The sequence below is a fragment of the Ctenopharyngodon idella genome, chromosome 15 (assembly GCF_019924925.1).
Source record: "Ctenopharyngodon idella isolate HZGC_01 chromosome 15, HZGC01, whole genome shotgun sequence".
Lineage (NCBI taxonomy): Eukaryota > Metazoa > Chordata > Actinopteri > Cypriniformes > Xenocyprididae > Ctenopharyngodon > Ctenopharyngodon idella.
In genome coordinates this window covers 35,107,463-35,131,668 of record NC_067234.1, presented here as the reverse complement: position 1 = coordinate 35,131,668, position 24,206 = coordinate 35,107,463, and the positions used below count along the sequence as shown (strand labels likewise).

The 24,206-nt window shown below is 36.4% G+C and overlaps 1 protein-coding gene across 5 annotated transcripts in view; it reads left to right on the top strand.

The window, feature by feature from the left end:
• Positions 1-24,206, top strand: part of LOC127495843 (cGMP-dependent 3',5'-cyclic phosphodiesterase) — a 137,396-nt gene that overhangs the window by 86,043 nt on the left and 27,147 nt on the right. For all 5 annotated transcript variants that reach the window (XM_051863215.1, XM_051863220.1, XM_051863218.1 and 2 more), the window contains 2 exons: positions 11,833-11,922; positions 15,309-15,397. In XM_051863215.1, the coding sequence (XP_051719175.1) occupies positions 11,833-11,922; positions 15,309-15,397 (179 nt within the window). The remainder of the gene's footprint in view (positions 1-11,832; positions 11,923-15,308; positions 15,398-24,206) is intronic.

Below are 24,206 nucleotides of genomic sequence, written 5' to 3'. Positions count from 1 at the left end.
AATTAAAGGAACACTTTTTAATCAGAGAATAGCATCAAGTCAGTTAAACTCCTGAGATATTGATCTAGGTTGTTAATCAGTTTCAGCTGCTTTGGTGTTAATGAAATTAACAACAGGTGCACTAGATGGGCAACAATGAGATGACCCCCAAAACAGGAATGGTTTTTCAGGTGGAGGCCACTGACATTTTTTTCCCTACTCATCTTTCCTGACTGTTTTCTGACTAGTTTTGCATTTGGCTAGGGTCAGTGTCACTACGATACCTGGACCCTACAGAGGTTGCACAGGCAGTCCAACTCCACCAGGATGCCACATCAATACGTGCCATTGCCAGAAGGTTTGCTGTGTCTCCCAGCACAGTCTCAAGAGCATGGAGGAGATTCCAGGAGACAGGCAGTTACTCTAGGAGAGCTGGACAGGGCCGTAGAAGGTCCTTAACCCATCAGCAGGACCGGTGTCTGCTCCTTTGTGCAAGGACAAACAGGATGAGCACTGCCAGAGCAAAATGACCTCCAGCAGGCCACTGGTGTGAATGTTTCTGACCAAACAATCAGAAACAGACTTCATGAGGGTGGCCTGAGGGCCCAACATCCTCTAGTGGGCCCTGTGCTCACTGCCTGGCACCGTACAGCTCGACTGGCATTTGCCATTAAACACCAGAATTGGCAGTAGTGCGACTGTAGTTTAACATGTCAGAAATCAGGCTGTACGGGAATGACGTCAGTAGTGCGACTGTAGTTTATCAAGTCAGAAGTCAGGCTGTACGCGAATGACGTCAGTAGTGCGACTGTAGTTTATCAAGTCAAAAGTCAGGCTGTACGCGAATGACGTCAGTAGTGTGACTGTAGTTTATCAAGTCAGGCTGTACGCGAATGACGTCAGTAGTGCGACTGTAGTTTATCAAGTCAGAAATCAGGCTGTACGGGAATGACGTCAGTAGTGCAAATGTAGTTTATCAAGTCAGAAGTCAGGCTGTACCTGAATGACGTCAGTAGTGCGACTGTAGTTTATCAAGTCAGAAATCAGCCTGTACGGGAATGACGTCAGTAGTGCGACTGTAGTTTATCATGTCAGTAGTCAGGCTGTAACTGAATGACGTCAGTAGTGCGACTGTAGTTTATCATGTCAGTAGTCAGGCTGTAACTGAATGACGTCAGTAGTGCGACTGTAGTTTATCATGTCAGTAGTCAGGCTGTACGGGAATGACGTCAGTAGTGCGACTGTAGTTTATCATGTCAGTAGTCAGGCTGTACGGGAATGACGTCAGTAGTGCGACTGTAGTTTATCATGTTAGTAGTCAGGCTGTACCTGAATGACGTCAGTAGTGCGACTGTAGTTTATCATGTTAGTAGTCAGGCTGTACCTGAATGATGTCAGTAGTGCGACTGTAGTTTATCATGTCAGTAGTCAGGCTGTAACTGAATGACGTCAGTAGTACGACTGTAGTTTATCATGTCAGTAGTCAGGCTGTAACTGAATGACGTCAGTAGTGCGACTGTAGTTTATCATGTCAGTAGTCAGGCTGTAACTGAATGACGTCAGTAGTGCGACTGTAGTTTATCATGTCAGTAGTCAGGCTGTAACTGAATGACGTCAGTAGTGCGACTGTAGTTTATCATGTCAGTAGTCAGGCTGTAACTGAATGACGTCAGTAGTGCGACTGTAGTTTATCATGTCAGTAGTCAGGCTGTAACTGAATGACGTCAGTAGTGCGACTGTAGTTTATCATGTTAGTAGTCAGGCTGTAACTGAATGATGTCAGTAGTGCGACTGTAGTTTATCATGTCAGTAGTCAGGCTGTAACTGAATGATGTCAGTAGTGTGACTGTAGTTTATCATGTCAGTAGTCAGGCTGTAACTGAATGACGTCAGTAGTGCGACTGTAGTTTATCATGTTAGTAGTCAGGCTGTACCTGAATGATGTCAGTAGTGCGACTGTAGTTTATCATGTCAGTAGTCAGGCTGTAACTGAATGACGTCAGTAGTGCGACTGTAGTTTATCATGTCAGTAGTCAGGCTGTAACTGAATGACGTCAGTAGTGCGACTGTAGTTTATCATGTCAGTAGTCAGGCTGTAGGCGAATGATGTCAGTAGTGCGACTGTAGTTTATCATGTTAGTAGTCAGGCTGTAACTGAATGACGTCAGTAGTGTGACTGTAGTTTATCAAGTCAGGCTGTACGCGAATGACGTCAGTAGTGCGACTGTAGTTTATCAAGTCAAAAGTCAGGCTGTACGCGAATGACGTCAGTAGTGTGACTGTAGTTTATCAAGTCAGGCTGTACGCGAATGACGTCAGTAGTGCGACTGTAGTTTATCAAGTCAGAAATCAGGCTGTACGGGAATGACGTCAGTAGTGCAAATGTAGTTTATCAAGTCAGAAGTCAGGCTGTACCTGAATGACGTCAGTAGTGCGACTGTAGTTTATCAAGTCAGAAATCAGCCTGTACGAGAATGACGTCAGTAGTGCGACTGTAGTTTATCATGTCAGTAGTCAGGCTGTAACTGAATGACGTCAGTAGTGCGACTGTAGTTTATCATGTCAGTAGTCAGGCTGTAACTGAATGACGTCAGTAGTGCGACTGTAGTTTATCATGTCAGTAGTCAGGCTGTACGGGAATGACGTCAGTAGTGCGACTGTAGTTTATCATGTCAGTAGTCAGGCTGTACGGGAATGACGTCAGTAGTGCGACTGTAGTTTATCATGTTAGTAGTCAGGCTGTACCTGAATGACGTCAGTAGTGCGACTGTAGTTTATCATGTTAGTAGTCAGGCTGTACCTGAATGATGTCAGTAGTGCGACTGTAGTTTATCATGTCAGTAGTCAGGCTGTAACTGAATGACGTCAGTAGTGCGACTGTAGTTTATCATGTCAGTAGTCAGGCTGTAACTGAATGACGTCAGTAGTGCGACTGTAGTTTATCATGTCAGTAGTCAGGCTGTAACTGAATGACGTCAGTAGTGCGACTGTAGTTTATCATGTCAGTAGTCAGGCTGTAGGCGAATGATGTCAGTAGTGCGACTGTAGTTTATCATGTTAGTAGTCAGGCTGTAACTGAATGATGTCAGTAGTGTGACTGTAGTTTATCATGTTAGTAGTCAGGCTGTAGGCGAATGATGTCAGTAGTGCGACTGTAGTTTAACATGTCAGTAGTCAGGCTGTAGGCGAATGATGTCAGTAGTGCGACTGTAGTTTATCATGTCAGTAGTCAGGCTGTAGGCGAATGATGTCAGTAGTGCGACTGTAGTTTATCATGTCAGTAGTCAGGCTGTAACTGAATGACGTCAGTAGTGCGACTGTAGTTTATCATGTCAGTAGTCAGGCTGTAACTGAATGATGTCAGTAGTGCGACTGTAGTTTAACATGTCAGTAGTCAGGCTGTAACTGAATGATGTCAGTAGTGCGACTGTAGTTTAACATGTCAGTAGTCAGGCTGTAGGCGAATGATGTCAGTAGTGCGACTGTAGTTTATCATGTCAGTAGTCAGTCTGTACCTGAATGACGTCAGTAGTGCGACTGTAGTTTATCATGTCAGTAGTCAGACTGTACGTGAATGATGTCAGTAGTGTGGCTGTAGTTTGGTCTGGCTGTATTCTACAGTGCATGTGTCTCCAGTGTTTCTATGGCGACTGGGGAGGCAGCGCTGTTGGAATAACAACCAGAACCTCTGAACACCGATTGGCCGCAGCGAACAACTAACTATCACCAACACAAGTCAAACTAGAACAGGATAAATGCCGATGTATAAAACAAGCGAGAAAAAAAAACAAAAAAAAACAGACTCTAAACATTTACATGTCAAGTTAGTTGTTTTCATTATATTACTACTGTATATTATATTTTTTAAAATGTTTTTTGCTGTTAAACAACTACACTAAAGCTCTTGACATACAAAATGAAAATTTGAATATGTAGTATACATGTAAACGAGGCTTGTTTGCTGTACGCTTGTGTGTGCGTGTGTGTGTGTGTGTGTGTGTGTGTGTGTGTGTGTTATTCTCATCTGAGTGTGTGGGTTGTGTAGGCACAAGAAACTGTGATTAGCACGCTCTCTCTCTCTCTCTCTATCTCTCATTCTTCTCTGTTCGTTAGGGTATAAAAATACATGCTGTTGTCAGGTGTTTTATGAGAAATGTTGCACATGATTGGAGCAGCTGTACGCCACAGATTATAGACATGAAATATGATTCTGATGAAAAGCACATTATATTTTCTCTGAGCAATTACACACAAGCACATTTCCATGTTTCTTAGCATTTTGCCTGGTCATTTTACAGGATAAAGGAAAAAAATGCAGACTGTCCTGTGTGTGTGGTCACAGGTGTGATGTGATTGTCTGTGTGTTTGTTTGGTCTTTCCTTTGACATTTCTGTAATGTAAATGAGTTAGAAAGGTTAATGAACTCAGCTGGACTTAATAATGGACCTCCAGTAACACACACACGCACAAACAAACCTGTGGCACAGATATCCTCATATTTACACTCCTGCATTGCACATCAAATGCAAGACAAATGTTAAACAGCTTTGCTGGTTTTCATCATCTCAGCGGCACTAATCGTCCACTCACTGCTTTATTAGCATGTGTCTTGAGATTCTCTCTTCCACCCTTTCATCTTGTTGTCCGTTTCATCCTTTATTTCTCTCCTCCTCTGGCCGGACTCCCCCTCACTCTCTCCTCCTGTCACAAACACCATTAATCCGCCTCTTATGAGGGATTTTCCGCAGCAGGGAATCTGGCAACCCCGCGCCCTGTAATTGTGAACACTGTTCTCAGATCAGCTTCGTTTTCTGACCTGCTTCAACTAAATGGCCACTTGAGTCTTGTGGAAATGATTTATTCTTTGTTTCCAGCTTGGTGAAATGTTGCTGTTAACGCCAGAACCATTACACTAGTGTAGATGAAAATGCTTGAGCAAACAGTCCTATTGTATGTACTTAACATGTTCTTGTGTTACTCTGTCAAGAGTTTCCTTCAGATGTCAGTCAGTTTTATGAAACACACTCATTTTTGACCAGGTCTCCCTGGAAGAAGAGATTATGATATCTCAATGGGATCTTCCTGGATAAAGAAAGGATAAATAAATGAATGTTTCATTATCAGGGTTATTATAGTTAAGTACAACTAAAAACATTAAATATATTACCTGAAACACAAAAAAAAAATATATAAAATAACTATAAAAAAACTATAAATATAATTTTAAAATTTTGTTTGTATATTTATTTTTATATTTAATATTATACTATCTATGTAATATTTATGTAAAATATTTATTTATACATTTTATATATTTATATATTATATATATTTTTATATTTATATAATTAGTCTCATTTTTTTATATTTTGTCTATTCATTTTGAGATGTAACATTATACTGTTTATTTCATATTTATTTGTACATTTGATATAATAATTAGCCTATGCATGTAGAATAATAATAATTGTATTGCCTAATAAAAGCATTCATTTGAAATGATGTCTTTTTGCAGCCTGATGACAGATGCAGATACAAGGGGGTGTTTATGGGACCCTCAGGCTTTCAGTATCTTATGAGTCTCATATTAAATTTAAAATGTGAATCATGTTTTAATAACGTCTCGTTGACAAAGTGCTCGCTGAGAAGGAGATTTGAAAATGAGACCAGTAAAGCAGACAGAACGAGAGCCGCTGCTCCTCACAGCTCTCATGTTAAGCTTCAGAAATAGAAAAGTAAGAAGTGAAAACCTTCGACCGAACTCTCCGCACTTCTGATGATCTCAGACACTGACGGTAAATCCTGACGGTGACCTTCATCTGCCGTCACTCTGATTCACCGCTCGCGTTCATTTATCATCCCTGAGTCACGGCATATTTAATATGCTCAAATTAATCAGACCAATCAGAGGAGCTCGAACCGTTTCACACAAACATCAGCTCATCAGAATCTAAAAATTCTTTTTCTGTTTCTAAAGTTCATTTAAACCTTTGAACAGTAACTCATCGTGTTGTGTCGCTCAGGCAGAAATATTCACAGTTTGATGCATGAGCTTAATATATATGCTAATTCAATGTACATGCACTTTATCATGTATGTGGAAATTGGAATTGGGTTTCATAATTTATTAATTCTGCATGCTTGACGAGCATTTCAAACAGATGTAGTAAAAGTTCCTTTTTCTTTCTTAGAAATTGCATTATAAAGATATGAATTCACTGATGTATTACATCTAGGACCTTCTGTTTTATATGGCATATATAAAATTTGGTTTAAAGGTGAAACAATGAATAATATGGAATATATATATATATATATATATAGAGAGAGAGAGAGAGAGAGAGAGAGATAAAGTGTTTCAAATATTATATTTTATTTATACTTAAAGTGTATAATATAATATAATGAGTCTTATAATAAAATGAATAAATAATATATTATTTATCTTACTTATATTTTTTCATGCTTATTCATAAGAATATACAACTATGTATAATAATTATATTATAACTCATTTCAATACATCACAAACACTTCATTATATTGACCTGTTTCATTTAAAGTGCTGGATTTCTCTCTGGTCTGGTGTTAATATCAGTGGCTGATATTTAAAGCGGCAGGATTTATGAAGCACTGCAGTATTTAAATGTTAAAGGTCTCACTGCGCCCCTGATTTTATTCTTTTGGTTAATTTGAAAAGCTAAAATCACACAACTTGACCTCGGTCCCAGAGGACTTGTGGGTAATAAAGCTCTGAGACCACACAGTGAGATCAGTGTCGTCTTAAAGTCCCATCATGCTCTGCTGCCGGGCGTCTGTGGTGGAGAGATTTATACTGCTTCTGGAGGAGAGGAAAGTTATTTAGACCGTCAGACTTTGGATTAAACAGACAAGACGGGTTTTATTCTAGAGGATGTTTGAGTACAAACACTGAAATACCTTTAATAAACACTCTTCATTTTTATGAAACACACTCAAGGCAAGACAACACATAAAAAGATAGGGGTGGGGGTGGGGGTGGGGGTTGGGGGGAGGGGATGGGAGAGATCACCATACTTACCAAGTTTATTGATAACATTAAGTATTACAAACATTTTTGGTTTTACAAGTTTTCTTAATTTTTTTGTTTTTTGTTTAAATATGCCAATGTGGCGTTGTCTAATTAAATATGCACTAATTTACATACAATTCCTGAAGATAAATCTGAACATGGGATAATGCCAGGTTCAAAATTCTTGTTTAATTTTGTTAACATATTAGAGTTAAAGGTTTTTACAGAGGGGATTTTGGATTTTTCTTTTTATCACTCCATAAATTAGAAAACACTGTCAATAGACAGAAAAAAAATATTTTCAACAATTTTTTAAGAAATAAAATGTTATAAAAATCAGGCGAATGATGTTATGAACAAACCCCACAGTAAAAACCTTCAGAATATAGATATTAATAAAACTGTAAGTTTTGGTGTATGTAAGTTCTGCTGAAGTGGAGAAAAAAACTAATTTTGAGAAAACAGCTTTTAAAGATATGTATCATAATGAAAATCTACAGACACAAATAGATAAAGTGCAATGAAAAGTGTATTTTGGATGTTTTCTTTCCAGTAGTCTGAAACAACATTTTATGAACAGCCAAATAGCCTAAAATCTCAAAATGAAAAAGAACACAGTTTATTTTCTGTAGTGTCTTGCCTCAGGTACATGAACACGGACAATTACAGCTACACAAGCTCAATTTCACGTGCCGTTGCGTTACAAAATGCTGCATTACAAAAATGAGTGCGAATTCAGAATGCAACCATTCTCAGCATTGCTGCAAGGCTTCCTACAGCAGCATTAGCGTAAATAGTCTTTGTCTTTAAGTGTGTGTGTGTGTGTGTGTGTGTGTGTGTGAGAGAGAGAGAGAGAGAGAGAGAGAGAGATGGAGCTGTTGAGAGAGGAAGAGTAGGATGAGTGTCAGAATGATGCACCTGCATCTGAAAATCTCTTCACCTCTTCTTCTAAACATATTTTTTGTTCTATAATTGAGATTTTGATGTTGAGTTCAAACTCATTTTCGTTTTTTTGGGAATGTTCTGAACATAATTGGCGATAATTATTTGTAATTATGTATAAAAACCTGTCTGTAGTAAAGCCATCATCAGGGTTAATATAGTTAACTGAAACTAAAACTAAAACCATAAAAAAAGATGTTGCTTTAAATAAAATAAACATTAACTAACATAAAAAATAAACTTATTTTATTTCAGCTAGTTGCCAAGGCAACATTTCTGATTTTCATTTAGTTTAACTTGATGTACTAAAACTAAAACTGAAATAAAAATAATTATAAACTATATAGTTTAAATACAATATAAATATATTATAAAAAATAAATAAACATTTAATATTTAAAAGAAATATAAAATAAATATAATATAAATATAATAAATATAATATAAATATAAACTATATGTATATATTTCTAAAAAAATGTTTTATAAAATTAAAAAGAAGACAGAAAATATATAAATAAAAATAATTCTAAATATTAAAAACTATAATAGTATCTGAATGATACTAAAATAACACTGGCTAACATATACACACAAACACGCACACACATCTCTCTCTCACACACACACTGTCTTACACACTGATTATATAATCCTTGGTCTGCTCTTTGTGTACGCGTGCGTGTGTGCGTGCATGCGCACGTGTGTGTGTGTGTGTGTGTGTGTGTTTGGCGTGCAGAGAGAGAGGCAGGTAAAGATGGAGCGATGTTAACATGTCACAGGCTGATGGGGTTTCATGATGAAAGTCTCTCGGGAAGCGCTTGACATTTCTGACACAGAAAGAGCGGATGGACGGATATCAGATGCCGAGATCCCGTATGATGCTCTGATGGAAACGTTACACTGAGCGAGAAACACGAACAAATCAGATAGAACGAACTTTTGTGAAGCCAAAGGATGATTAAAATATGGTGATTAGTAACAGCACCTAAAATGATTCCTTTCATGCATACATTCCTATATTTGAGCACTTTATATTGATAAAAATAAGGCAATTGACATGTTGTGCATCTTTTAGAGAAACTGGGTAAACGTGTGTGTGTGTGTGTGTGTGTGTGTGTGTGTGTGTGTGTGTGATTGTACCTCTGTAATCACTAATCAGTGTGTGCTGGTGTTTGTAAGACGTTCGTGAGCAGAGTATAAAACACACACACACACACACACTGGTTCTCACAGCACAGGTGAACTTCAGCTACACCTTTAATCCTACATCTGTGTGTGTGAATCTCTCATCTGTCTCTGTCTGAGTTGTTTACCACAGTATTATTTTAGTATTATTTATATATTATTATAGTATTTATTGACATTTCTAATTATTAGCCTTTAAAATTAAAATGAAAACTGAAAATATAAAAAAAAGTTTCATTTTTTGTAATTTTGTTATGTGCTTTTGTCATTTTTATTAGTTAATTTACATTTCTGTTTATTTAGGTTTATTTCTTTTTTGTTTCAATTTTAGTTTTAATAAATTTAGTACTTTAACTTAAATTTATTTCAGTTAGTTGCCAAGGAAACATTTCTAATTTTTTAAAGTTTAAAAAGCTTTGTATACTAGATCAAATATACACATTAAAAAACAAAAAAACAAAACCAAAACTAAATTTTTTTAATGATAACAATGCTGTTTGATCACAAACTTACACTAAATTTACATGTAAACTCCACCATTCAATACTGGAAATTAATCATTTGATTGGACTGTCTTAAAACAGACTGAGATTGTGATTCTGTGGAGATCATGAGAAATCTGACACTAGTTGTGTGTATACCAGCTGACACATGAACACGAGTGTGAAGTGTCTGGAGTGTGTGTGTGTTTTACAAAGCTCTCCACTGTTCCCTCTTCAGAAAATTGAAAGTGGGATCAGTGCTGCGGGATTGATCCCTGCTGCTTCCGTCAATGATGATCCAACAAGAGAGAGAAACTGCAGGGAAGTGTCTCTGCTTCAATACGAGTGTGTGTGTGTGTGTGTGTGCTGTTGAAGAGTAGGATGAGTGTCAGAATGATGCACCTGCATCTGAAAATCTCTTCACCTCTTCTTCCAAACATATTTTTTATTCTATAATTGAGATTTTGATGTTGAGTTCAAACTCATTTTCTTTCTCTTTTTTTTTTTTTTTTTTTTGGAAAGATCTGAATGTAATTGGCAATAATAAACAGCTGTAGAAAACACACACACACACACACACACACACACACACACACACACACACACACACACACACACACACTCTCTCTCTCTCTCTCTCTCTCTCTCTCACACACACACACGCAATACTGACTGACTAATTGGTTGAGTGCAGTTTTCCTTTCATCAGTTCAGTGATGGAGAGATGAGTTTAAAGAGGCCAACCACCTGCTTCCTCCCTCCCTCCCTCCATCCATCCCTCCATCAATTATCCCATCATCCACCCGTCCATCCATCCATCCTTCCATCCATCCATCCTTCCATCCATCCATCCATCCATCCATCCATTCACCCATCCATCCATCCATCCTCAGTCCATCCTCCATCCATCCATCCACCCATCCATCCATCTATCCATCCATCCATCCATCCATCCACCCATCCATCCATCCATCCATCCATCCATCCATCCATCTCTTCCTCCATCCCTCCATCTCTCCCTCCATCCATCCCTCCCTCCATCTCTCCATCCATCATCCATCCATCCATCAATCCATCCATCCATCCATTCATCCATCCATCTACCCATCCATCCATCCATCCATCATCCATCCATCCATCCACCCATCCATCCATCCATCCATCCACCCATCCATCCATCCATCCATTCATCCATCCATCTACCCATCCATCCATCCACCCATCCATCCATCCATCCATCCATCCATCCATCCATCCATCTACCCATCCATCCATCATCCATCCATCCATCCATCCATCCACCCATCCATCCATTCATCCATCCTTCCATAATCAACAAAATTAAGTTGGTATTCTATTTCAGTTAGTGTACATTTTATATTGAGTATCAACATTTTATTTAAAGTTAACGATAATAACCCTGCTATAAGCTCCTCATTGAACTAAACTCAAGCCGCCCTTTTAATAAAGCAGTTAACTACTCTAAAGCTCCTAACACAAAGTACTGTAACTAATCCAGGCAGCACTCCCTGTTTAAATACATCTAATCTATATGTGCATGTCTGATTTATACAGTACTAAACATGAAGATCTCAGTTCGATTGACAACATTCGTCTTTTAGAGTGAAGATTCAAATGAGTCTTTGAGTCAGTTCGTTTGATTCAGTTTTTTGAGTCAGTGATTTGCTGAAATGAATCTGACTTTCTTGTGTGTTCCAAGTGACAGTAACATCTATGAAAGTCAAGTTGTTTCTTCTAGTTATTTCCTTCACTGAATCCATCCACATGTTCACTGCTAATTTGCTGAAAGCGTTTCTCTTTCTGTGTCTCGCTCTCGTCACTGGTTAATGGCTCTTTCCTTTATCGATTTCCCGGGTTAAGTGGATGCGCTAATGAGCCGTGCTGACGAGGTCAGTGTGCTGGAGGTCAAAGGTCAAACCCCATCACAGCTTCAAAGAGAGATGAGTTCCAGAATCACCAAAGACAGAAAGCGGGAAACGAGAGAGCGGAGAACGACAACATTAATTTCCTTAATGGCGTGACATTTCCAGAGGCTCGGGGTTAAACTCATCATAGCTATATTTCCAGAGGATTCATTAACCTTTGACCTTTCCGATGCTGTGCAGACAGTATAAACGATTTATTTATTTGTGATTATTTATCTGTATGTCTGTGTTTTTATTTTCCCAGGATGCATTGCTGCAGTTGGCCTCCATTGTTGATGTCAGGAGCCTTCGGACGACCATCAAAGATGTGCTCAGAGTCGTCCTGCCAAACGTGGTACAACACACACACACACACACACACACACACATTTGATTTTAAAAATCCTGCAGATTCTCTGTAAAAGGCAGAGTTAAAATATGAGCAGACAGGAAACACATGATCATTTGACAGTATTTCACAGTAAGGAATCATTCAGTGCCGTCAGAACACTTCTGATCAGATTCAGATGTTCAGTGTGCGTACAGTGAGACAGGAGGGTCAAATCTCATTCAGATTCACCCGGAGGTTTGGGCTGAGACGCTGCTCCAAACTTCATCAGCATTCTGAGAGTCTTCTGAGAGAGAAATAGATTCTCCTGTAGGGTTTATTGATGTTACATTTGCAGCAGTCTCAGGAGTGCTTTTGCTTAGAGTGCTGAGAAAACACACACACACACACACACACACACACTGACGCAGTCATATCTGAGTGCTGTTTCTTTTATTGATTATTTTTCCAACAGCGATACACACTCAAGGATGCTTCAAACAGATGACAGCATCTCTCTCTCTCTCTCTCTCTCTCTCTCTCTCTCTCTCTCTCTCTCTCTCTCTCTTTCGCTCTCTCTCTCTCTCTGCTTCATGCTCTGCTTAGTCAAAATTATGACAAAAAGTCAAAATTATGACAAATTAAATCATAATTATGAGATGAAAAGTCAAAATTATGACATACTAAATCATAATTATGAGATGAAACTTTAAAATTATGACATTAAAAGTCATAATTATGACAAAAAGTAGAAAGTATGACATACTAAGTAGTAATTATGAGACAAAGTCAAAATTATGACATACTAAATCATAATTATGAGATGAAAAGTCAAAATTATGACATACTAAATTATAATTATGAGATAAAGTCAAAAATATGACATTAAAAGTCATAATTATGACAAAATGTAGAAATTAAATGGGTGGGACTTAGTGTTTTGGGTGGGGCTTAGTCATTTGGGTGGGTGGGACCTAGTCATATGTGGGTGGGACTCAGTGTTTTGGGTGGGGCTTAGTCATATGGGTGGGTGGGACTTAGTGACTTGACATTAAGGCTGGGGCTTATTGTTTAGGGTGGGAATTATGAGATGAAAAGTCATAATTATGACATTTAAAGTCAATTATTACAAAAAGTAGAAATTATGATAGTAAATCATAATTATTAGATAAATTCAAAATTATGACATTAAAAGTTATAATTATTACATAAAAAGTAGAAATGATGACATATAAATCATAATTTTGAGATGAAAAGTGAAAATAAAAGTCAAAATGACTTTAAAAGTCATAATTTTGGCATAAAAAGTCTAAATTATGACATACCAAATCAAAAGTTTGACATACTAAGTAGAAATTATGACAAAAAAGTGGAAATTATGACTTTAAAAGTTGAAATTATGAAATACTAAATTGATATATGTGATTAAAAAGTTGAAACTGGAAATTTAAAAGTTGAAATTATGACTTAAAAAGTTGAAATTATAATAAAAAGCCATAATTATGAGATAAAGTCAAAATTATTACACACTAAGTTGAAATTATGAGATGAAAAGTTAAAACGATTGTGATTTTGACTTTTTGTCGTAATTATGATTTATGTTCTACTTTTAACTTTTCATCTTATAATTTTGACTTAGTATGTCATGATTTCGACTTTATCTCATAATTATGACTTAGTATGTCATAATTTCGACTTATGTCATAATTATAACTTACCAGATCATGATTTTTGGAGGAATTCCATACATATTTATTAAATATGTCATATTAAATATGCAATGTGATATATTTTATGTTTAATTTATGCATATTTTCATGTTAGTGGCTTGTTATGGTTTCAACATTCATCAATAAATGAAATCAACCTGTCAGAGCGCTTTATTGGCTTTAGCGTGAGGCGCTCGGACACGTTTGATCTCAGAAGCTCCGTCTGTTTACCAGTCTTCACATGTTCTGAATTATTATCCGCTTTTATTGCAGCAGATTTCTGATCCTTTGCAAAAATAGCATTCTGGCAAGCATTCGTATTCACACATGCAAACAAGCTTTCTGTCTTTTTGAGATTTAAAACTAATTTAAAATACACAGCATAACACCAGAACAGATGCACAAAATCACTTAAATCATTATTTTATGCAGTTTTTTTGTAATTTTAATAACTTGTTCACTGTACTCAATGTCAACTCAAGTCATATGATGCTTTTTGTGAGAAATAGACCCACATTTCAGTTATTATTCACAGATTCAATCTAGTTTAGGTAAACTTAAGCATGCATCACATTCATCTTTTTCAGTGGTATTTTAGTAGCATTAATATTATAGCTTTTGCTAATAATTTGAATTTATTTTATTTTAAATTTAGTTAAAGTTTTAGTGATTTTGTTGTTTGTCATTTTTAAATATTGTTTAAAAATATGTTTATGTATATTTTTTATTTTTTTTGTTTAATGTTTTAGTTTATTGTCATTTGTATTATTAATAATATTATTTTATTGTTATATAGTATTAATATATATATTAAATAGTTTTTATTACATTTTAGTTTTATTTATTTAGTTTTTTAGCTTTATTTTACTTCAACATAAACTAAATGAAAATGAGAAATGTTATAGCTGAAATAATTTTGTTTTTAAATATTTTATTTTATTTCAAGTATGGTTTTAGTTTTAGTTAATAATAATAACCCTGATCGTTTTGTAGAAAACACAATCCCAGAATGCATTAATGAAAAGGGTGGATGGAGTGAAAGAAATATAAATGTAATTAAATTCCTGAAAATTATTGATAAATAGTAATTCATTAAACATGAGCTATTGTATCATTTTATGTGTGATTGTGGCTCAGCATCCTGTGAGAAGTCAGCCTTGAATAATTCCAGGCACATGTTCTTGACACTGAGAGCTGTTTTTGTATGGAGCTATATAGAGCATCAGTTATGAGGTTCATTTCAGACGCTCCCTCAGAAGACAGCTGCCCATGTAGACAGCCAGACGGGTTTAAAGCGGAACCATGTCCAAAACTTCCCTTGACATTTCTGACAAATTAACAGGGCCAATCCACTTCCGATCACCACGGAAACCGGCGGGAAAGCTCTCCTCGCACCGACAGCCCCGGGCTGTGACATTCTGTAAGTACCGCTGAAGTTCGCCGGAGTCTAATTAGGGTTGCGCCGCTCTGTCAGCATGGCGATTAACGGAGCCTGCGGCATGACGACGGTACTTTGCATTTGATTAACCTCACGGAGGCCAGACTGACACGCGGAGAGATTGAGGACTCGCTCTTGACAGCCGCTCGTGTTTATAAACGCTGATAATCTAGTGGGCCGTCAGCGGCGTGTGTAAACACAATTATGATGGATCAGGACTGTAAGGACTCTGACTGTGTTCTCAAGTGTCTCTCTGTGTTCTGCAGGAGTGCGTGTACGTGTACCTGTTGGAGGCGGAGTCTCGGCTGCGATGTGAAGACCCGCCCCATGAGGTGCCGACAGAGGGGAAGCTCAGGTAAGGGGCGGGGCTTATGCTAATCACCTGTGGGTGGGTGTCGTAATCTAGCAGTTTTGTATATTTTCTTTTTTAATGTACATTTATAACGCTATATTTTGAGTTATATATTGACATTAAATTACAGAAAACTAGTTATAGTTATATAGTTTTTGTTAATATTATAGTATGTGAACTACAAGTTTTCCCTCAGTACACTCCTAATTTACTGCTTATTAACTGTTAGTAAGGTAGTTTTTGTAACGTTTAAGTCTAGGTATTGGGTGGGATCATGGGATGTAGAATATGGTCATGCAGAATAAGGCATTAATATGTACTTTATAAATACTAATAAACAGCCAATATCCTAGTAATATGCTGCTAATAAGCAACTCGTTAAAAGTGAGAATTGAACCCTAAACTAAAGTGTTACCAAAACGTTATACTTGTAGTGCTGTCAAATCGATTAATCGTGATTAATCACATCTAACATAAAAGTTTGTTTACATAATATGTGTGTATGTGTGTGTATACACACAGACGTGTGTTTAAAATATGTAAATGTAATAATATATATGTATATATTTTATGTAAACACAAACTTTTATGTTAGATGTGATTAATCGATTTGACAGCTCTACTTCACTTGACAACAACAAAATTCACTCAAATGAAAGTGAAAACAGAAATTATAAAACTATTTTTTTTTAAATATTACTAAAAACTATGCAATGCTATCTCATGACCAATTTGTACATATTTTCTGAGGTGGCTAATTCGAATGTGATTTGTCTAAACCTCAGTGTTAGGGGGTAGGTCATTCATATGAATTCACACGAATTTGGCAACTCGTATAATAAGTATGATTTAGCAAAAAACATATGAGAATACGTACAAATTGCCATGAGATTGGGTTGAAACTATGATAGTGTCTCAATGATACTGTAATAATGTACACAATATGCAAGATATGAATGTACAAAATTCACACCAAGTGTATGCAGTTTGATGTTTGTTGAGAGCAATGACTTTGGGTCTGTTCTTCACGTGTCCTGGAGCTTGTAGTTTTGAGAAAGCTGGTCAGTCGTCGGTCCGTGGACGAGCGTCTGAGGCTGATGGTCAGCTGCCGGTCAGTTGTTCGGCTGTTTTCTGAGTGAGTGATACTTGATGCTCTGCCGCGGTCAGGTCTGTTTTGTGTCAGTTTTAATAAGGTTTGCTCTCCTCTCCTCTGCGCCGCGTCTCAGTCTCTTTCTTCTGATGACAGATGAAGCGGTGTTGTGATCGTGTGGTAGATTTCACTCTCAACCCTGATGAACCCACTGATTTGTGTTGTGTGAGAAATGTCAGAATCGAGCGCTCGCCTCTCTGAATAGTGACACGTGTCAATCATGTCTGACCTCTGACCTCTGCTCCTGGGTTTGTAGCGTAAAAGTTTTTAGGGTCAACCAGATCAAAGCAGTTTCTTCTGTGTTAATGTGCTCAAATTCATATGAAAATAAAAAAAAAAAAATGTGATTGCAACTTTTTAATTTTTTTCTCACAATTGTACCTTTATATTTATATATAAATTCCATAAATCTGTCTTCGAGAGGCAGCCAATAGAATATTTTAACGGCATGTCGAAAAATGATGCTCATATCATTAATAGCGAATGACGTTTCTCTTTTATCCGCTGATTTTTTGACCTCACCATGGCTCTTTTTCCATTCTGCTAATGGTTCTGATGTCAAGCTGTCAATCAAATCTACAGCACACGCCCCCCACAAGGAAGAGAGATCCGCCCACTTCTCCCCCTCTCTAATTAATTGGCCTCTTGCAGTGATTGACAGTTATATTCCAGGTTGCCCGGGGAAACCAGATTCGAGTGTCAGCCAGTTTGAAAGTACTGAGCATTACATCATAGATATATATAGAGCTGTAACTTATCAGACCGAAACGGCCACACAATGACATTTTGTGCAATTTCATGACAGTTCTGCTTAGAAAAACAAGTTTGCACTGGGCAAACATCACATTTTCTGTTGAGAATGTAAAAATGTAGTTATTTTTGCCGTTGCGTTTGGAGCTGCTCAGAAAAAATAACACACGAGAGCTTTAATAAAGGGAGTCTGTGACTCTCATTAAAGTGGGTTTAGAAACACACACACACACACACACACACACACACTAGATAAACAGCTGTTCTTGAGCGATCGGCGAGGGGAAATCGAGACGATATCTCAGAGATGAGCGTCCGGGCTCAAAGAGAGATCGCTCAATTCACTCCTGCGGTGAGCGCCGACCTTCTCAGCGAGATTCCCAACCAAACGGAGGGATTATCCGTCTGATCCGTCCATCTTCAGCGAGTACTTGAGCTCTGCTGTCACTCGCTGACTCTATTCTCTGTCTTGTGTGTCTTTCAAATGTAAATATGTGATGTTTGAAGTCAAGAGCGTTTCTAATACATGCGGAAGGTCGAGATCTTCACACTAGTGTGACACGGATCTTAATTCTATTTTTATCCGTGCACACAGGCTGTGTTTCACACCATCATCAGCCTCAGGAAACATTGCAGTTTGTGTCTGAAAATTTTAGGAACTTTTTTTCATATTTTTTCTAGGGCTGTCATGATTCCTCGATTAAATTCGAGTACTCGATTAAAAAAATCCTCGATTGTGATTTACCTGTGTCGATTAACTTGCAAAATACCAGATGTGATGAACTCCACAGACGAGTTTATTGATTTGTTACTATATATGTATTTTAAGTCATTTTAAAGGCTATTGTTCACTATTTTTATTACCACAAAAAAAAAAATGAGCAGACTACTCGATTAATCGTCAAAATAATCGACCGATTACTCGATTACCAAAGTAATCGTTAATGACAGCCCTAATTTATTCATTTATTAATTGGCCATGCCAGTAAAACTAAAACACTGTAAAAAGTGGTAACCTGCAATTGTTACATTAAAGAGTTATTTCTACCTGATTTAACTCAGTTTTGCTGGTATAAATTAATGTATTTAGGTTGATTCAGTGATAATAAATAATATTTTTGACTTTATTTAGATGTTATCATGTTAGGTTATCATTTTTCAGTGTATTTAAAAGTATATCTAAAATATTTTAAGTATCATATTATTAATAGTAGTTTATATAATTATATTTAATATGTAATTTATTTTTTTCATGATACACTAACTCGAGTAAAGTCAGTACTGTGACTATCCTGTTAATTATATCAGGATTAAGTCATGCGGCACATAAATGACTGTTTCCTGAGAATCACCCAATAATATTTGGATGAACAATTCAGTGCGCAGACGGAGATATTAGGAAAGAATTTCCCTCAGAGAGTCCAGATGATGAGATCAGATGAGGAAATTCTCTGGATTGTTTGCAAAAACTGAAAAAAAAGATTTTTACAAATTGTAAATGAAGATTATTAGACTGCACTGTTAACATGATTTTTCAAAGATTATTGGAACAGGTTTTACACTAAAATACTATTTTAGTCTTCTTACTTCAACATTTCATGTTTAATTTAATGTGTTACTTGCTGTTTCTTAGCAGTTTCTTTGCAATTTACTAGCAATGTCTAGTGAAAATTGTTTCAAAGAAAATTCTACACCAAATTTTTTCAGTGTATGTTTTTGGGAAAATGCTTTTTTAGTCTTTCTACTTCAAAATTCCATTGAGTCACTTGAGTTTCTTTGTGATTATTTGTGAAATGTAACAATTTTTGATTGAAAATTGTTCCAAAAAAATTCTACACCAAATTATTTAGTGTACGTTTTTCAAGAAAATACTATTTATATATTTTTAATTAAAAATTTCACTGTCACTTGAGTTTCTTTGTAAATATTTGTGAAATTTAGCATTTTAAGTTCAAATTTTTTCAAAGAAAATTCTACACCAAATTTTTTTACTGTACATTTTTCAAGAAAATACTATTTCATTCTTTCTACTTCAAAACTTCATTGAGTCTCTTCAGTTTCTTTGTAAATATTTGTGAAATTTTGCATTTTAAGTAAAAATTGTTTCAAAAAATATTCTACACCTAATTTTTTGTGTATGTTTTTCAAAAAAATACTATTTCATTCTTTTTACTTCAAATTTTCACTGTTTCTTGAGTTTCTTTGAATGTTTTTTTTGTGTTATTTGTAAAATTTTGCATTTTCTGAATGAAAATTTTCAAAAAAATTCTACAACTTTTTTCAGTGTACGTTTTTCGATAAATTACTATTTTAGTCTTTCTACTTCAAAATTCCATTGTGTCACTTGAGTTTCTTTGTAATTATTTGTGAAATATAACAATTTTTGATTAAAAATTGTTCCAAAAAAATTCTACACCAAATTATTTAGTGTATGTTTTTCAAGAAAATACTATTTATGTCTTTTTAATTCAGAATTTCACTGTCACTTGAGTTTCTTTGTAAATATTTGTGAAATTTTGCAATTTCTAAGTAAAAATTGTTTCAAAAAATATTCTACACCTAATTTTTTGTGTACGTTTTTCAAGAAAATACTATTTTGTTCTTTTTACTTCAAATTTTCACTGTTCCTTGAGTTTCTTTGTATGTTTTTTTGTAAAATTTTGCAATTTCTGAGTGAAAAGTTAAAAAAAAATTCTACACCAACTTTTTTTCAGTGTACATTTTTCGATAAAATACTATTTCAGTCTTTCTACTTCAAAATTCCATTGTGTCACTTGAGTAGCAATTTCTGAATGAGAATTGTTTCAAAGAAAATTCTACACCAAATATTATTTCAGTCTTTCTACTTCAAAATTCAATTGTCTCTTGAGTTTCTTTGTAATTATTTGTGAAATTTTGCAATTTCTGTTTGAAAATTGTTTCAGAATCAATTCTACACTAATTTATTTTCAGTGTAGTTTTATTTTCAACATTTGCGACGATCAAGCATTGAACCGACCTGCTAATTTCAACATAAAAATATTCAACAGTAGATGAATTTACTTCTAAAGAAGAAGGTTTTGTAAATCACCCGAGAATCGCAGAGGTGACTCATTCAGAAATTCAATCTATAGATTTGAAACACCCTGAAATAGGACCTGTAGTCAGTTACCGTGGTAACACTGTGAAAATGCCATGAATATTTGCACTTTACCACAGATAATCTGTCATGCTTCAACTGAACGGCACATCTGTATGGAAAAGAGTGAGGAACACGTGTGGAATTGCATTATTCAGTGTGTGTTTGTGTGTTAATTCCCTGCAGAAGGAGTTTAAAAGAGCTCAGCAGCAGATAAGAGTGTAGAAATGAAACTCTACATGTGTTCTATCATCTCAGGGATTTGTTTTATTCACACAATATCTGCTCATTATTCAGACCTCACACAGGCTTAATGTACTTGGCATTGAGATGCGTTTGTTGTCGTGTGATAATAATGCGATTGAAACGAGGCGACACCTTTGATTGTAGTTATTTTGTGTGCAGTAACATTCAGAGAGGAAAAACACATTTAACCCTCATTGATCAGTGTGTGTGTGTGTGTGTGTGTGTGTGTGTGTGTGTGTGTTATCATTCAGAATAAAAAGAGAAGCACAGAATAATAGAGACGTGAGCATTTGAATGCCATTAGATGTGTGTTGTGTGCAGGTGTGCAGAGTAAAGCCATTTATCACAAACACAACGCTAGAACCGCTTTCATCAGACATTAGCATGAGAAAAAAACACATTTACATGAAACCAGAGAGAGAAAGAGCGGAAACATGAAAGAGACAGACAGACAGACAGACAGACAGGTGAATCGGATGTCATGATCCAGCTCATCATCATTTGTCAATGATCGGAGGAGATATTAAAACAGTATTTCACTCATAAGTCGTCATTTACTCTCATACTATTTCAAAGGTGAATTTCTTTCACTCTGTCTCTAAAGTCAGATGTGGGATTTTCCCGCATAACTTTCAGCAATAAACATGTTGTCTGATGATCAGATGATGATGTACATTACTGTTAAATTGTGAAATATTATTCCAATGTTTTCTATGTGAATATATAGTAAAGTGTAATTTATTTCTGTGATCAAAGCTGAATTTTCAGCATCATTACTCCAGTCTTCAGTGTCACATGATCCTTCAGAAATCATTCTGATATGATGATTTGATGATCAAGAAACATTTATGACTATTATCAGTGTTGAAAACAGTCATATTTCTGTATAAATCTTGATGCAATTTATTTTTCATGCATTTCATTGACTTTAAACAGTTAAGGTGTAACTCGTCTGTGTGGTTTGGTCTTCATGTCGTTTGTTTGTGAGTTTCCATGTGAGTTTCCAGTAATTCTGATTTCCAGCAGCGCTCTATTGCAATTTTCCAAATAGGAAGCTGGACTTTTGCAGTCGAATGGAGCGCAGCTTAACTACCACCTGTCACTGACAGCAAAACAAGGTGCAAATCATGGTTTTACTGCGCTGATGTGAGAGAACAAGTGTTAGCTGTTTACAAATGGACCAGCATTTCAATATAGAAGCTGTAGTTTCCAGAGAAACAAGAGAAATTGAAAAATAGAGAGATACACATACACATGTGAATAATTTGAACAAAATAAGAGAGATCATACAAAATGCATGCTATTTTTTATTTAGTACTGTCCTGAGTAAGATATTTTACATAAAAGATGTTTACATTTAGTCCATAAGACTGAATTTATTAAAATGACCCCGTTCAAAAGTTTGTGAACCCTTGAATCTTAACACTGTGTGTGGTTATCTGGATGATCTATGACTGTTTGTTTGTTGTGTGATGGTTGTTCATGAGTCTCTTGTTTGTCCTGAGCAGTTAAACTGAGCTCTGTTCTTCAGAAAAATCCTGCAGATTCTTAAGTTTTCCAGCATCTTCTGCATATTTGAACCCTTTCCAGCAGTGACTGAATGATTTTGAGATCCATGTTTTCACACTGAGGACAACTGAGGGACTCAAACACAACTATTAATAAAGGTTCAAACATTCACTGATGCTCCAGAAGGAAACACGATGCATTAATAGATGGGGGGTGAAAACTTGTACTTAGGTAAATTGTACTTAATTTGTCTTCCGGGAAACAGGCAAGTGTCTTCTGTTGCTTCCAAAGGGAGCACATACTTTTTCTTGCAACTGCATATATATATATATATATTAGAGGTCGCATTAGACTTTTAATAACTTTTGTTTTCATAATGTTAGTGTAGGGGGACAGAATATGTAGGTAGTACAGTATAAAATCATTACACCGAGGGAATATCCCCATAAAACATGGAAACCCAACATGTGGGTGTGTGTGTTGGTGTGTGTGTGTTTGTGTTTGTGTCTAATCACACGTCTATGTTGTCATGGGAACTGACGTGGAGCAGGACTTTGCTGTGTGGGTGAGAAAAACTCTGGGTCATCTCTCTCTCTCCCTCTCTCTCTCTCTCTCTCTCTATCTCTCTCTCTCGCTCTCCTGAAGAATGTTCCGGAAATCTGGAAAACTGCAGAGCAGGAGGACAGACGTGATGACAGATTGTTACACACACACTGTTCTGTCCAGTATGAAACTGTATTCAATACTCAAGGAGAAACAATCAGTCTTTTGCGTTGAGTGTGTGTGAGTGTGTTTGTGAAGTGAACTGACGTGAAGGTAACCCATACTCTGAATTTGTCCCGTCCAAGTTAGTGAACACACACACACACACACAGACACACACACACACCTGGGCAGCCATTTGAGCGTTTGAGGGTTTGGTGTATTGCTCAAGGGCACCTCAGTCGTTTCCTGCCTAGACTGTGTAACCATCATTAGGCCACACACCGGCTATAGGTGGAGAGGAGAGAGAGTGAGAGTTAATTCAGAGGATTTGGATTATTAGGAGGCCATGATTGGTAAGGGCCAGTGGCCAGGACACTGGGGTTACACCCCTACTCTATTACGAGAAGTGCCATGAGATTTTTAATGACCACAGAGAGTCAGGAGAGTCAAGTTTTTAATCTAATATTTACACTCTAAAGAATGCTGGGTTAAAAATAACCCAAGTTGGGTTGAAAATGGACAAACCCAGCGATTGGGTTAATGTTTGCTCAGCGTCTTGGGTAGTTTTATAATTAACTCATCTATTTTTAAAAAAATGACTATATGTCTGACTTAAAATGAAGCCAAAATATGTTGGAAATTAAAAATCAGACACATAATTACTAGAGGAAACAATAATAATCAAAAGGTGAACATTTATTAGTAAGAAATTTAATAAATGTTTATTGTTTAATTATTATTCATTAAAATCATTAATAAATGTTCATTTCTTAGACATATTAATACATGTTAATTTCCAAACTATTTTGGGTTCATTTTAAGCAACAGTACAGTCATTTTTAATCAATAGTTGAGTTAAATAAAACTACCCAGCAGGTTGGGTCAAACATTTAACCCAACCGTAGGGTGAAAACAACCCAATCACTGGGTTTGTCCATTTTTAACCCAGCATTTTTTAGATTTGATTTAATTTTCAATTAATATGTTTTTTAATAGTTTAAAGTTTTAGTTAATGAATGTAACCCTGGTATACAGTACGTCACATGACAGAAGTGAACGTTGTGAAGGTTGTTTCATGTTGATCGTAACGAAGATGCTCCTGAGGAACACACTCGAGTGTGTGTCCGTTCAGCCTTTTAGGAATCCCGTCCTCCTGTCTCCGTGTTTAAAGGTCTGTTCCGCGGCTCCGTCCCGTTTGATGTGGTCAGAGTGAAATCGGAGGGCTTTGATTGTAAGATTAGACGTCACACACCTTTATGAGACTTCAAACAGACGTCCTGAGAGAGAGAGAGAGAGAGAGAGAGAGAGAAAGAGAGAGAGACGCAACAAAAGCA